This window comes from Lottia gigantea (genome assembly GCF_000327385.1).
Source record: "Lottia gigantea unplaced genomic scaffold LOTGIsca_49, whole genome shotgun sequence".
Taxonomy (NCBI): domain Eukaryota; kingdom Metazoa; phylum Mollusca; class Gastropoda; family Lottiidae; genus Lottia; species Lottia gigantea.
Genome location: NW_008709687.1, coordinates 309254 through 325643, shown reverse-complemented (window position 1 = coordinate 325643; position 16390 = coordinate 309254). Strand labels below are relative to the sequence as shown.

At 33.3% G+C, this 16390-nt stretch overlaps 2 protein-coding genes across 2 annotated transcripts in view; both read left to right on the top strand.

Moving 5' to 3' along the window:
* The first annotated feature begins 1016 nt into the window (after positions 1-1016).
* Positions 1017-2336, top strand: LOTGIDRAFT_234281 (hypothetical protein). Its single transcript, XM_009061543.1, has one exon. It carries the CDS (start codon positions 1285-1287, stop codon positions 1750-1752), a length of 468 nt encoding a protein of 155 aa, XP_009059791.1. The 5' UTR covers positions 1017-1284; the 3' UTR covers positions 1753-2336.
* Positions 2337-6640: 4304 nt separating this feature from the next.
* Positions 6641-16390, top strand: part of LOTGIDRAFT_165023 (hypothetical protein) — a gene marked incomplete at both ends in the record, with an annotated part of 12808 nt that continues 3058 nt past the window's right edge. Inside the window, 7 exons of the mRNA XM_009061542.1 lie at positions 6641-6692; positions 8814-8951; positions 10155-10302; positions 14402-14521; positions 14804-15014; positions 15456-15597; positions 15960-16162. Coding sequence (XP_009059790.1) covers positions 6641-6692; positions 8814-8951; positions 10155-10302; positions 14402-14521; positions 14804-15014; positions 15456-15597; positions 15960-16162 — 1014 coding nt within the window. The remainder of the gene's footprint in view (positions 6693-8813; positions 8952-10154; positions 10303-14401; positions 14522-14803; positions 15015-15455; positions 15598-15959; positions 16163-16390) is intronic.

Genomic DNA, 16390 nt, shown 5'->3' with positions numbered 1-16390 from the left:
ATTTTATAACCACAATAAGTTCTCTTTTTATGTCATTGAATTAAATGAACCATAATAATTTATAGTCTGTAAATATGTAACCATATCCTATGTTTTGTTGATACTAGCTAATTAAAAGCATGTAATTTGATTATAGATTGTGTAATTATATTAGTATGCCAACATCTGTATTATTAATTATATAGAATTACATGTATAGCCAGCCTGGTGGATGCCTTCAATTATTGATAATAGTTCTTAAAGTGATTGTAAAGAGGTTTTCTAAATTTAATTGTGCATCGAGGACACTGATAGTATCTATTTACTCCATTCCAAATTTCAATCAGACTTCTGTGGTGTCTACAACTCCATTAAAACTAAGTATTTGATGAAATCAATAATTGCGCAGGGCGTTATGTAATGCATGCATTTTGTTTTAGTAATGTCAAAAAAGGCTCAGTTTTAGTGGAATTTCAATAACCAAAGATGTCTGATTGAAAATTGGAATTGTGCAAATCGATTCTAATTGTGTCCCTTTACAACACAATCTTTTTGTTGTTGTTGATATTGGCTAATTATAAGCATGTTATTTATTAATTATTGTATATTATTGCATTGGTCTGTCGGTATGACACGGTATGAAGAGGGTTTCACTGTATATATATATCATTACATCTAAAGCATGCTGGGTGCCTTGAATTACTGATAATATCTCTTTAAGGGCCAGGAGCTTAGTTTTTAGGAAAATACAGCCTTGATTGGTTCATTTAACCAGATTGGTAATCAACATTTGATGATTGACCAATCAGTGATAAGAACACTAAGATTATCATGATAGGATTTGATAAATTGATTCCAGATGTTGGACCCCTGGTAGGGGATAGAGTATAACTTGCCCTTAATAGTTCTTTTCTGATATCTTGAAAAGGATTGGTTCATTTGATACCTGATCTTATCATCAACCAATCAGAAGATTGCATGAAGATTCTGGTTATAAAAGCTGAGACAGCATTCACAGAATCAGTATTAGCTTGGTGCTGCAAGATACAACATCCTTACTGAGACCAGGTAAAGGGTAGAAACCCTCATCAAACACCTAGTTGAAACTAGTAGTTATTGGTTGAACAAGTTTAAAATCTGTACCATTCAACAGAAGAATCCAGCACTTGAACCAAATAAAGAAACAGATTGTAGTTACATTGAAAACAGACCAACCAACCAAACTACCTTTTCTGAAATTGGAACTTGAAAGCAGCTACCAGCATAAAGAATTCCAGAATCTGAAAGCGACAAAACAGTAACAAAATGTCTTCCTTATCAAAAGATACAGTAGAAGATATCCGTGAAGTTTTTGATTTATTTGATTTCTGGGATGGCCGTGATGGTGATGTTGACGCATTCAAAACTGGCGACATGTTGAGATGTCTTGGTTACAACCCAACCGAAACCTTTGTCAAGAAAAATGGCGGTACCAAAGCTATGGGTGAGAAGGCTTACAAACTAGAAGAATTTTTACCAATCTACGAAAGTGCCACGACTCTCAAGGACACTGGCACCTTCGCTGATTTCAAAGAAGCTTTTAAAACTTTTGATCGTGAAGGTCAAGGTTTCATCTCATCTGCAGAAATGCGACAAGTTTTGGTTTCACTGGGTGATAGGATGACAGATGCAGAAGTAGACGAGATCATCAAGTTTACAGACACGAGAGAGGATCTAGAAGGAAATATCAAATATGAGGAATTTATTCAGAAGATTATGGATGGTCCAAATTAATGGTGGAAATCAGAAATTTTAAAATGGTGGTGAAATTTTGACTGAGAAAAAACATTTGATTCTAATTTGTGAAAGTTTCGTATGCTTCAAATTAAAACAAAGTGAATGAGGAATTGAAACATCTGGTATAATTGAAAGTATTAAAAGCAGAAAGGTGAAATTTTGTTCCATTTCTATTTTGAGTAAAGTAATTTGTGAAATTAATGTTAGTAGAATTTGTGTTCTCAAAATTGGAGAAATAGAAATTTAATTTTTGGATGAATTAGGCATATTTTTTGTGAAATTAATTGAAAATGGTTAGGACTTATTTGCTGGAATAATTATTATATTGGTATATTAATAGCAGAATTTCTTATAATAGAAGAAATATTTGAATTTATTAATTCAGTAATATGCCAGCTTCAGGGGAAGTGATCTCCATCAAATTCAATTTCAGAGATAAATTGGTAGGCTATTTAATTCTCTGTCAAAACCACAAACATTTTCTGTCATTATTTAATTATTATTTATGATGTATTTATTTCAATAAAACTTTGATTAATCTTGATGTTTGATTATTCATTGGATAAATTCCCAATTCTGATATACAAAGTTTAGTCTCAGAAAGCCCAACAAAACTGGCCTACCCCTCTCGACTGTATTGTGGTACCAGTTGAGGCCATCTATCAGCAAGGCTGGATCTAACTAATCGGACAATGAAATAGACCTGATTTTACAGATGAGCTTCTTCTAATCATACTTATACAATTTGATATGATATGAAGGTATGCATGTGTTGAAGAGTTCAATAAAAGATTCAGTCCCGCCTTTATTATTTTCTTATTTTACAGATTTTTTCTTAAATTCTAAAAGGCTGGAGGGAAAAAATTAAATAAAACAAGACTAAATTAGTCTGAAGTGTGGGAGAGAAAATAAAAACTTTCGGAAAGCCAGGCCACTTATTCTCGAAACGATCTTAGCGCTAGGATGTCCTAAGTTCTTATCTTCTATCATTGATTCTAGGACATCCTAGGTTCTTATCTTCTATCATTAGATTCTAGGATATCCAAGGTTCTTATCTTCTAACATTGATTCTAGGATATCCTAGGTTCTTATCTTCTATCATTAGATTCTAGGACATCCTAGGTTCTTATCTTCTATCATTAGATTCTAGGATATCCAAGGTTCTTATCTTCTAACATTGATTCTAGGACATCCTAGGTTCTTATCTTCTATCATTAGATTCTAGGATATCCTAGGTTCTTATCTTCTAACATTGATTCTAGGATATCCTAGGTTCTTATCTTCTATCATTGATTCTAGGGCATCCTAGGTTCTTATCTTCTAACATTGATTCTAGGACATCCTAGGTTCTTATCTTCTATCATTAGATTCTAGGACATCCTAGGTTCTTATCTTCTGTCATAGATTCTAGGGCATCCTAGGTTCTTATCTTCTATCATTAGATTCTAGGACATCCTAGGTTCTTATCTTCTATCATTAGATTCTAGGACATCCTAGGTTCTTATCTTCTATCATTGATTCTAGGGCATCCTAGGTTCTTTATCTTCTAACATTGATTCTAGGATATCCTAGGTTCTTATCTTCTATCACTAGATTCTAGGACATCCTAGGTTCTTATCGTCTAACATTGATTCTAGGACTTCCGAGAATATGTGGCCTGGATTTTCCCACTTTTTCAGTAATGATTTCATCAAGAAATCATATGTTTTCATATGGGAGCTTCTGATGATGGTTATTTGTTTCATTGGGAATTAAGGTTGTTTTTTCCGGTGAAGCTGATATCATTTTTTTTCTGATTTCTGAAAAATTTGGTAAGAAGATCTGGAAAATGAGAAAATAAATTGTTCTTGCTTCAAGAAAAAAAAATCGGTGAAATTCAATTTACAGATGAAAGTGCCAAGACAATAGATAAAGCGTTTGTCAAATTATGTCATTTCCATATAAGGAAAGTAATTAAGACCAGGGAAAGAAATGTCTCATAAAAATTTCAAATGATTGACAGGTCGTGTTGTATTTTCGGAAAAATCTAAATTAATTTTTTTTTCGAGAGAGAAAATGTAATTTGATGTTTTATTTATGACATAGTACAAACTTTGACAAGTTGTGATTGAACATGAATTTTAACCCAATAAAGTGTAAACAGTAGGGAATAACAGTTTCCCTCATTGCAGACTGAAGTATGTTTATAGAAAAGTTATGTCAAAACGATTTTTATGTGTAAAAGGACCATTTATGGCTTCAATTCCAATTGTCTGACAAAGTCTGTGATTACAGTAATTATAGAAATTCTAAACAGTATGATGTCTGTCACTAAACCAGCTAATGATATCATGGGACTTTTGTGATAGTGACATATTGAAACTCTAAGAGGAATTGCAAAAACCATAGATGTCTAACTGAAAACTGGTGTGGGGCAAACCAATGCTATCTGTGTCCCTGATACTCATACAAAGTCTCTTTACATTCCCTCTAAAGGGGACAGGCTCACCATCCGTTTGACCAATCATACTTTAATCTTAGAAACTGGAATATCTTAGACAAACCAATCAGTAATAGTGTTCACAGCTCATGGTCGAAATTTGGGCTTTCAATTCCATCTGTATCCATAATTATTCACAATTAAAAGTTCAAAAGTCGACACCTCTTTTCTAGAGACCCTGCCATATATAGAAAAGAAAGACATGTATAGAAAAGACATGTATAGAAAAAGAAAGAAATTCCAAGTTTGAGGTATTTTTGAAGGAATTATGTGATTTCCGTACATTATAGTACTTATGATGATTATTTACATACACTCAAGACCCAAATCACTCCCTGGAAAAAGCGAATATGTCCCTTTAAGATAAGAAATAATAGATTATAACTCTGTAAAGACCTGATATTTCACCTACATCAGTTCACTTGTCTGAAAATAGGTTTTTAATTGATTTGGACTTCTCTTTTTTAACAGAAATAGATTGTTTTCTATCGTGTTTAGATAGAGATCAATTTTCCTCGGCTTACTGAGGTGGCTATTGAGTTGGACTCTTCCTTGATATTCTTGGTGTCCAGTGTTCAAAGTTTCCTTCATTGTCCACTGTATGATGTTATAGGTTTTTCCATATTACCTATTTGAGGCCATGTGTGCTACAGGCTGTGCTTAAATCCTAATCAAAATTAGTCCAAAATTACATTTTTTTTTAGCTTTTATTTTTAATTTAGCCACTTCAGTTAGGGCCTAATGATGGGCCTCTTGAACATTGAAGCTGATTCAGCCAGCCAATCAAATTTCTTCCCTTTTCAATGCTAAGATTTTTTGTGACATGAACAAAAAGTACATTCTGGAAATTGATTGACACTGATTTCATATTTTGTTCGTGTCCCAAAATCCCAGCGTTGGAAAAAGAATTTATTTTTGATTAGACTGAAGAGTATAGGCTAGTTCCCAGGACTAGTGTTTTTGATTAGACTGAAGAGTATAGGCTAGTTCCTAGGACTAGTGTTTTTGATTAGACTGAAGAGTATAGGCTAGTTCCCAGGACTAGTGTTTTTGATTAGACTGAAGAGTATAGGCTAGTTCCCAGGACTAGTGTTTTTGATTAGACTGAAGAGTATAGGCTAGTTCCCAGGACTAGTGTTTTTGATTGGGCTAGTTCCCAGGACTAGTGGGTTTGATTTAACCATCAGGACAATTTGTTTTAAAACTCAAAATGAACTTTCAGTATACCATAAAATAAAAAGGGTGACAGTTATATAGCTATAACCATGTAAATATTTGAACTATTAACCCCTGTTATAACTGTTTGAGTTGTAATGTTTTATAACTAGGGGTTAATAAAACATGTTATTGCCTGGTCTGATGTAAGCTTTATTTATATAAATAGTTTAATAGTGATCTGTTCCCACAGAGATGTTCATATTCCTCTCCTAACCTTTTGAACTTAAAGGAACCTGTCATCTCTTCAACATGACTGAGGGGGCCTCGGTGGCTAAGTGACTCAACCCGGTTTCCCCCTTGAGAGTGGCTGACATGGACAAAGCATCAAAGTTGTTTCTCTGATACCAATAAACTTAGGTCCTGTGTGCTTAAGGCTGTGCACATTAAAGATACATCGATAGTTGGAAATCGAAAAAAGAGTAGGTTCATGCTGCTGTCCTGGCAAGATCTTTTTGAGGTTCCCAACCTTTTTCAGCATCACATCCCTGGAGCAACCTTTCATATCACCAAAACTTAAGATGTGAGATGCACTCTCAACATTAACAAAATTCTACCATAAGTTTGCCCCACCCCTGTCACCCTCATCTTATACCCCCAGGGGATGAAAAAATGGTTCACTACCTGGGAGTCTTAATAATGATAACTACTAGTATGGAGGCAAAGGAAAGACTGGTCAAGATCGGAAAGATATTTTATATCAGAGTCCAGCCCTATTAAACCAATTATTGGCCAGGCCCCATTGGCTCACGATCTTAGAGATCAATGTTAGATAAGAACCTAGGACATTCTAGCGCTAAGATCATTTCAAGAATACAGGGTAAGAATTATAGTGATAAATAGCCTGTCTTGACTACTGTCATGTCAATTAATTGTGAGATATTTGAAAAATGACCTCAATTATGCTCTAGGAATTTGAAAATTGGCCTTAAATGACCAGTTTCTGTTCAGATATCTTTTAAGAATTGAGAAATATGGTATCCGTTGACAGTTTTTCTTTTGCTAGTTATGTCCAATTATGGTAAAAGTGGTCTTGGTAGATAAATCACTGGTAAATTAGGTCTAATTTAGTATAAAAAACGAGCTGACAGCTTTCTTGATAATTATATCAAATCATCAAAGAGATGGCTGGAGTTAACAAGTTACTGATCTTTTATGTTCCATTAGATGATAAATAATGCTTTCTGAATAATGGCATTTGATTGTTTATTGCCAAAAGCAGAGACTAAGGTGCATGAAAAGGGTTAGGGTCAATGCTTGTTTTTGTGGAAATGATTGTTAGATAAGAATATATAGTGATAACTGCTTGCTGGTGGACAAAATTCTTTAAGATTATTCTTCATGTTATGCGATTTTCATACATTTCTAGTACTTCTGAAGACTATTTACATATAAATTAACTGTAACTTCCGAGCAAGACTCTCCCCCAGAGTCATTGTTCATTCTGTTAGCTTTCAAAGCAAATCACCATCTTTTTGAAAAAATGATTCTTTCGGCAATAGCAGACCACAGAATGTGTTGGTAAAATTGTAATTATGTGTTTCTAAGTATAAATTTAAAATTTGAAAACCTGCCAAATGTATTTTAGTTTTGTAGAAAAAACAGAGAAAGAAATAAATGTGTGCCAAGTAGTTTTAGAAAATGTTTTTTTTTTTAGCTGATACATTTCTTTTGAAATTTTTCTTTTTCGATTTAAATTATATATTTTTTAGGGTTTATAAACTTGACTCACAGATTGTGGTGTGTAAATATATAATTAATCCTGTGTTCTCCTCCTAAATGTAAAATAAATTGAAATTTTCTTAGAATTAAAGATGGGTTTCCTTATTTTTTAGAGCCAAATTAATCAAACTTTTTGATTTATTGGTGTTTCTAAGGAATTGTGATGTATTCTTAATCATATCATTATGTTTTTATTGCATATTACCAAGAGTTTTAACCAATCATAAATGTCATTGTTATGTACAGTCTGGATAAACAAAAAATACTTTTTGACCTTTCTTGATCGGTCACTCATTGGAATACTGCTGGTAATTCTCTTCTAATTTAGTTATTTATGAATTAATTATGGACATGTGAGACAAACTGGTATTTTTCTTAGTCCTAAGAATACCTCTACTTTCTATTCATATAAGTATTATCATTTTCATTTTCATAAGGGAACCCAACTTTAAATGCTCAAAAAAAAGGACGAGCTCGAGCTCGTCTGTGATAACCCACAGTGAGTGCATTTGTCACTTGAATAAGGTAGTCTATAAGACATTGAACTCAAGGACATTGACCTTATATTTATTATATCTCTGATTAATCTTCATTCACTTTAAAATAAAAAGTTACGATAAGTAGGAAGTACAAAGCTCAATGTAAAAAAGGCTCAGTGCTTTGAATATATATACTATTATTTTTATCTAATTTGAATAGGCATTCTAAATCATTGACTTGTGAAATATTTTTGAAAAATTGTGTTGTATGGATTTTTTTAACCATGTTAATGCGGTAACACCTTGCATAATCGAGTCAAAACTGTTACATAGACTAATTTACGAAGTTCAACGCAGGGATTAGGTGCGTGCATAACAAGACAGGATACTGAACCTAGAGACAACAGACTAGATTCTTGAGGGAATTTACAGCTTGTATTGATTGTTAATAGTTTTAACGATTAGTTCTTGTCTAAAATAGAAAATTATAGACACTTGTCATGATAGCAGATAATCTTTTATAAGTTTATTAGATAGCTACAAGTAGGTAGGTAGGCAGGATATTCAACTCTCATTGATTCAGAGAAAAATGTTGCGAGGGCTGATTTAGATAATAGTGCAAGGGACAATAGACAATGGTTCCATGTTCTACAGGCTTTGCATGTTAAAGATTCCTGGAATTCAAAATTCTAAAAAGAAGGCAGACGCAAACTTTTTCGACGATTGGAAGAATTAAACTGAGATCAGTTGGAATTCTAAAAATATGCCAATGTAAATTTTGTTCTGATTAGAAAATAAATCATAAGCCATAAAAAAGGGAAATTGAAGATTAAGAATGTGTAATATTTAACAAGTAGAGTACTTGATTGATTTGGATAACAGGATTTTTTCGTCTTATTTGAGTCAGGATATTGTTCCACTAAATCGGTTTTTATTTTTAGAGTGTAAATATTTTGAAAATATACATGAAGTCTTAACAGTTTTCGGAATAATGTGGGAAATTAAAAGTTGAATGGTCAGTCTACATGAGTAAGCTGAGTAAAAGTTTCATATAGTTGCTACACATCAATTACTTCTTAAATGATATCTTGATCGACTACATAATATATTGTTTGATCACCGCCTGTCGGCCATATTTGATTATTTTTGGGACTCTTTTTCAGGAGAGTACCACGAGAAGAATGAGAACATGGAATATTATCTACAAATGGAAATATGGAAGGGCAACATACGTGGAGCATTACAGATAGCACGTGAACGAGACGAGCTTTCTGATTGGTTGGTCTCCATGGCACCTCTAGGTAAGCTCGCTTTTCTGTTCATTTAGATAAGAACTCTGGTTAATAATATCACTATACCAATATCAACCAATCAATCAGATTTCTAGCTTGTCAGAAACATCACATAATCACATATAATCATAACCTGTAATAAGAATTTTGATTGGTTAATGTTATTGTATTGACCATTGAGCTTTCTAGTAGTAATTAGTTCTGGTTGGTCTGAATTTGAAAACTTGATTTAATAGGGAATGTCCCTTTAATATGCTTAAAAAGTCCAATCCAACTACCAACAACTACCTAGTTTGAGATATCAGCATCCACTGGAAGCGAATGTTAACATGTCATCTACCTACCTAATACGCTTAAATAGCTTCAAATTCATTGATATGACCTACATTTCGAAATTCCACTTTCATGCCAGCATCTGAGGACATGACCTGTAGGTTGATTTTTATGGGAGATTTCCTGTTATTGGTTCGTATTGACAGGAAGTTTGAGATATCCGATTGGATCATTAATAATCTGGATATTATCTAATATTTACATAAAACTATCACTTTCTTCAATGAACCAGTTACATAAACTAGAGTTTATTATTGACTATTGTACTAATAGAAGATGAACCCTATTTTAATCTAAACTGAAGTACTATAGTGCTCAGACTCCTGTTTTTCATAAAATATTCTATGCTAAATTTTCTCTAAGTATAGAATTTCTCCATGATTTTTCAGTCCGTCAGTCAACATTTGCTTGTAAACGCTCTGAAAAAATTTTGATGGAATCAAATGAAATTCGGTATGTGTATACATATTCATAAAAGGAAGATCAAGTTCGAATTTGAGCTATTTTCGACCATTATAAGCAGAGTTTTTGCCCTTGCCCCAAAATCCTGAATATTTACCATCCGCATGCCGTGGTGGGCGTATATGGCTGTGATCCACTTTCTTTACTTTTGTAATTGCAAGATTTTTGCATTCGTGGGTGTGTGTTTTTACTTTGTGTACATACAAAGGATATATATGAGAAACTATATATACCATATCATAAGGTCAGTGGAATGGGTGCACAAATCTATGTGAACTCTCTTAAACCTTAAACCATCTGACACAGATAGAGGTGTTAAAAAGAGACTGAGCATCTATCACTGATCGGCCTAAAGGGACATGATATCCTTTCTTCAGTAGTTGTTCTTGCTTGAACTTCATAACTTTCTGATTCCAGGTTCTTATGAAATGTGGCTGACAGCGTGTGAAGATTACGCCAGACAATTAGAAGATGATGGACAGTACCACAAGAGCTCCACATATCTTCTCGCTTGTCATAAAGTCTATGATGCCATCGAACTTTTCAAAAGACACAAACTTTACAAGTAAGTGAGAAAATATCATCTGTATGACTTTTATTTCATGTTGTTTTTCCTCTCTACAAAAAAAAAATCATTTTAAGCCATGGTTAGAGCCTATTGGTCAATTTATTCTTTAGATGATCAAAACGTCATTTATTTTCGCCACCTCCTAGTTTTTAGTCAAAGAAATCTGAAAAAAAAAGTTAATGCCACCCTTGGACAAATTTTCATCTTTGTAACCTTCCTGACACCTGCTTTCATTAGTCCAATAGGAAACAGAAAAGTTCCAAGAATTTCTATAAAAATTAAAAAAACACAATGAAGTTCTTTCATTTTCATTGATTCTTTCAAATAAAGTAAATTATGAAAAATAAACAAAGAATTTCATTCACTTAAAAAAAAAACAGACACACATTTTATAATTTTATTTAAAGCTTATTCTGTAATCTATGTTATAGTTAATTACACTGGTTATTCTAGTCTATAATTATTACAGTGTGTTATAAACTCAGTCAGAGAGTGCCGAGGGTAGTAGTCTATATCATAACGCATGTCTGGATAACTAGAGAGATAACCATAGTTAATGTACTTTGAATTTAAAGGAAATTTCCCTTGCCACTCCATGAAGTATAGCCCAATCAAGTATCAAATAGTAGGCCATGATAAACTGAACTGGTCATATTAAAAATTCCTTTACAAAAAGACTGTTGGTGCAATGAAATTTCCCTCATTGTACACTGATACTGACATTTCTTGTCCTCTGTTGCCCAATCAGTTTCCAGTTTAACATTGGGGATAACTTTAGCTTTCCCATTGATGATCTAGGAAGGAAAATTTTATTCAATCATCTACGAAGATTTTTTACTCCTTTGATCATCTCGGAAGATGTTAGTCCTCTTCAACCATCTAGGAAGACTTGACCTTCGATCATCTGATTAAAGAATTGCCCTTTATCATTAAATTGTTACAAGATGTAGCCGAGATTATTATGTCACAAAGTGAAGTGCGACATTTGATATTAGAATGTTTTCGTGTTCAAGTTAATTTCAGACCAATCATGTCGTTACCTTATATTGAATTATTGTGTTCTGTCTGTCTTGATCTTCAATTTAAACTATCACGCTAAATTAAAATCATTAATTAGGGAAAATAACGAAGTTAAAATGTTACAAAGTTTGGTCTGATGATTACAAGAATGTAACCCACATTTCATAGTGAAATTGTAAAGAGGTTTTCTAAATATTTTATATGTATATGGGACAATGATAGCATCAATTTGCACCATTCTAATTTTTAATTCGAAGTCTGTGGTTTGTGCTATTCCACTTAAACTAAGTGTTTGACGATCGCGAAGTTCCTTATGTGATGATGCATATTTTGCGATGCTGTCAAACACTTAGTTTTAATAGAATTGCATGAACCACGGACGTCCGACTTAAAATTGGAATGGTGCAAATAGATGCTTTCAGTCTCCCTGATACATATAAGAATTTTTAGAAAACCTCTTTACAATCCATTTACGGATGGAAGTCTATAGCCATTGTTGACAGTGTATCTTGGTCTTATTGGAAATGAAGAAGTAAGTATTATAATGGAGAGAATATGAGTATAATTATTTGTGACAAGCCAAGGTGAATGTTATTACAATATCATACAATAATATCTCCAGGCTTCTCTTGATTAATCAACTGATACTGATCTTTAAAGATATACCTTCCTCTAGTTTCTCTTGATTAATCAACTGATACTGATCTTTAAAGATATACCTTCCTCTAGTTTCTCTTGATTAATCAACTGATACTGATCTTTAAAGATATACCTTCCTCTAGTTTCTCTTGATTAATCAACTGATACTGATCTTTAAAGATATACCTTCCTCTAGTTTCTCTTGATTAATCAACTGATACTGATCTTTAAAGATATACCTTCCTCTAGTTTCTCTTGATTAATCAACTGATATTTATCTTTAAAGTTATACCTTCCTCTAGTTTCTCTTGATTAATCAACTGATATTTATCTTTAAAGTTATACCTTCATCTAGTTATTATTAACTTTTATAGCAGTGATAGTCACTAGGCTTAAAGGGGAAAAACAACTTCTTTTTAGGTTACTTACCATTTGGGACTAAGAGTTATTAGACCAATTGATGGGTACTATTAAAACCTTGATGGATGGATTGTCTAAGGATTAAGGAAGTTAAAAGCTTTATCCCATTCTGTTATATTCAAGCTAGGATATCAAAGAATAATCTAACGTTGATGTATGTATAGTATGTAATTAATGAAATAGTTATTTCTCAGTTATTTTTCTATCTGATTTTTAGTATTAGGAAATAAAAGGAATTATAGTATATAACTTTTTGCTTGAGTTAATAACAATTTTCTAGTTAAAATAGATCAAATGTGAAAATGACAGCTCTAGCTTAGGGAATTAATCTAGTCTAAGAACTCTTGTCTAAAACGAATCTAAGCTCTTCAGAACCCTTCAAGGATAAAAATGATTTTGGAGGAAGAAGTTATAGTGAAGTTGACCTGCTTTTTTTAAGTTAAGAAGCTAAGCTGATGATAAAGTTCTCTTTGATCAGATCTTCTAACTGTAAATTGATACAAAAGAATCTAATCTTTGTCGGCAAAAGTGCTTACCTTTGTGCTACAAGTGGTGCAGTTAAAGAGTTCGCTGATGCACCATTTCTTTTCTTATGTAAATTTGAAAGGATTATCATGTTGCATATAATGTGGCAAAACTTCTTTGTAAGTTTTCGTTATCTCATTATCATTTTAAGAAATAAGATGTAGAACTCTTTGTAAGGTAAACAAAAGGATAATGTTCTCTCATTGCACACTGCATGGCATTGTCTTCCTTAATTATCCCATTATTTTTTTTCCAACAATTTTAAGTAGAATCATTACAAAAAAAAAAAAAACGGCTAATGACATTAAATTTTTATTTTAAAGATTTTCCTCATTGCACACTGTCATTATGAGCCAATGAGAAGTTAAAAAGTCATTACCATATATCTCAAATTTCACTTCATCAAAGATTATAATAAAAATGAATTTTTTGTCGTGTTAAAATAATTAAAACTGAGAAATAAATGGTTATTGCAAATGACATTGTGTGAGAAAATAATGGGGAAGACCTTTGATATTTGCGTTTGGAAGTGTTGTTAAATAAGTGGGTTTCGCATTCAGACCAAAATAAATATAATGATTTATTGATGCTGCCTGGTATCCAATCTGTGTCAACATTGTTCAAACGATCAAATTTCATCTTTGTCAGCAAAATTTTCTCAAAGGTAACGACTTACAATGACCTTTTAGTCCCTGGCATACATTTCTTTTTTTCAAAATTAATCTTGGCATCTCTGACATTTCTATTAAACGAAAAGTGATATACATGGTCCAAGATGGAAGATTTGAATTTTCATAAAAAATTTTCTTCAAAATTATCTTGGCACATGTTTGAAATTTCTGTTTAATAAAAGGTGACACACATGGTCCATAATTTTAAGTTGTCAGATTTATGATGACCTTATATTGCCTTGCATACAGTGATGACCTGGAACATTTTTTGTGTTCAAAATAATCTTTGCACATTTCTATAATAAATGGTGACACACAGTCCAAATTGGAGGATTTAGATTTGAAGTTTTTTTTTTTCATTCATTCATGATATTGTCCCCATGGGCTGAATGTTAGACAGGACCATGTCCTTGTGTATTGGGCCTAATTCTGACCCATTATTATTATTGACTGCCTGACATACATTTTTTTTTTTTTTTTTTTAAATATTCTTAGCACGTGTCTGACATTTCTATTTTTTAAAAATATGGTCCAAGAGGGAGTATTTAGATTTTATGTTGTCTCTATTCATTATCTGTGACATTTAAAGTAATTTGAGTTGATGATGAAATAAATTTGCACTTTACAGAGCCATTGAAATAAAATATATTAAAATCTATTCTTCTGCACTGGACTAATGAAATGAGTTCTTTGTCCAATGTTTCAGTACCTAATTGGACTAATGAAATGAAATAGAACTGTATATCCTATTTTGGAGTGGAAGGAATTGTTTGGTTCTTCCCAAGTTATCCTTCTAAAGAAGAAAATATTTCTATTTTCAGAGAAGCTGTAGCGTTAGCGAAGGTTCGACTGTCACCCATGGATCCATCATTTGAAGATCTGTACACTGATTGGTCTCAACAACTGATGAAAGACGGACAGTATGAACAGGCTGCAAAATGGTGGGTTGAGTAATTTCAATAGGTTTAATGGACAAAATTACAAATTTCAATAAAACAAATACATCGAGGCAGAGATATGAATTCATGGAATTGTTGGCCTAGGAAAACACTGTGACTTCAGCCCTCAATGATAATAATTTTTCAGCTTTTACCATCCATAGTCTAGCTTTAGTCAGGTAAATACAACCAAATTGACAGTTTAGGACAGATAAATGCTGTCCAATCATCACCTCAGACTTGACTGGCATAGCCCAGAAATAAGTATATATGTTGTTATTATAGCTATGTAGCAATGAAGAAGATTCAAGATGCGGCTAAAGTAATTGTACGTCGATGTGACCAATCGAGTTTAAAGACAGCAGCTCACATGACTTTAATAGCCAATGAGAAACAACAAGGGATGTTGTACGCTCAGCGTGTCGTCAATCAGTCTCTCTTGCAGTTTGACTGGCACGATGCTTATAAATTTCTAAATGAACATCAAACCACTAAGGTAGGATTGCTTATATAGATATATCCCATTGTAACTTGCTCATTTGCATTGAGTTTATTTACGGTATAGACTAGCTTAAGATTTCCTTGTCATTGATGCAGGTATGAGGGGCTGACATGGAAAAAGTGTCTAGTCGTTTGGAAGAGACAATAAACTGAGGCCCCGTGTGCTAAAGATCCCTTGACAGTTGAAAATCAAAAAAGAGTGAGCTAATGTCACTGTCCTGGCAAAATTTGCCTCGCTGCACACTGCATTACACTGACTTTCTTCATTAGCCCATTTAAAACTCCTTTTGCATCATACTTCAGGATATTCCAATTGTACTCACTCCTGATAAGCAAGTTTCCTGACTTCTATCAATTAGCTACGTGGACCCGCTAAAAGATGTTAATTTGTTGCCTAGTCGCAGCAGATGTTTTGATTTGACCATTTTATTTTCAGATATTTGTACCGTTTGTCAGCCTACATGAATTACTAGTAAAAGAATTACAGAGTTTATGTGGTGCAGACGTGATCAATCGAATATCTGATGATAAATTCAGTGTATGGGGAGATATACCACCCCAGAATTCCATTCTGCCAGGTAAATACTCTGGGGATTTTCAGATTACTTGGAAAAATTTGGGAGCTCGACTTAAGGTGTGCTTGTTACTTTTTTTTGTGTGGATTTTGTGACAACTTCAAAAAGGTTGCAGCTCTACTCGCGGCTGGCTTGTGGCTTTGTTTTTGGATTTGATTCTCATTTAACTTTGAATAATTAGGAGCTCTACATGAGACAGGCTGATTACGTTGTTCTAGCTCTCTGAAATACTGCAGATTCTAACCCACAGCGCCTTATTCCCCAGCAGGCAATTCAGCCGATTTGAACTTGTACCAACCATAGCATCAGAGGTTTTTATCAGCGACTCCATTGGCCCATGATTTTGTAATTTTTTTGTATCTTAGATTTCCTATTGGATGAATCTGAAGCAGATCCAGTGTTGCCATGGAAACCAGTTTTATGTGGAAAACATTCATTCCCCCACCATATATTACGATGTTGGTGTGGGAACCTGGATATTCCCATGGATACCAACAGTCTTAGTAATATATACAAAACATTGATCCATCATCAGTCTGGTAGACAGGGACTACTCGATACTAATCAGGTAGGCTAGGCTATCCAGCTTCTTATACTACATCATATTCTGAATGGAATATTCCTTTGGTTCAAAGTTTTATTGAATTTTCATGTGCTACTCAGAATGTTCGTTTGTTTGCATCACAAACTCCCTGAGGGAAGAAATATGACTGGCTGGCGGTATCATCAAACTGACGAATGTTCTTGAAGCCTGTCTTTAGACCCTAATTGAAGTGGCAAAAATAAAAGCTATTAA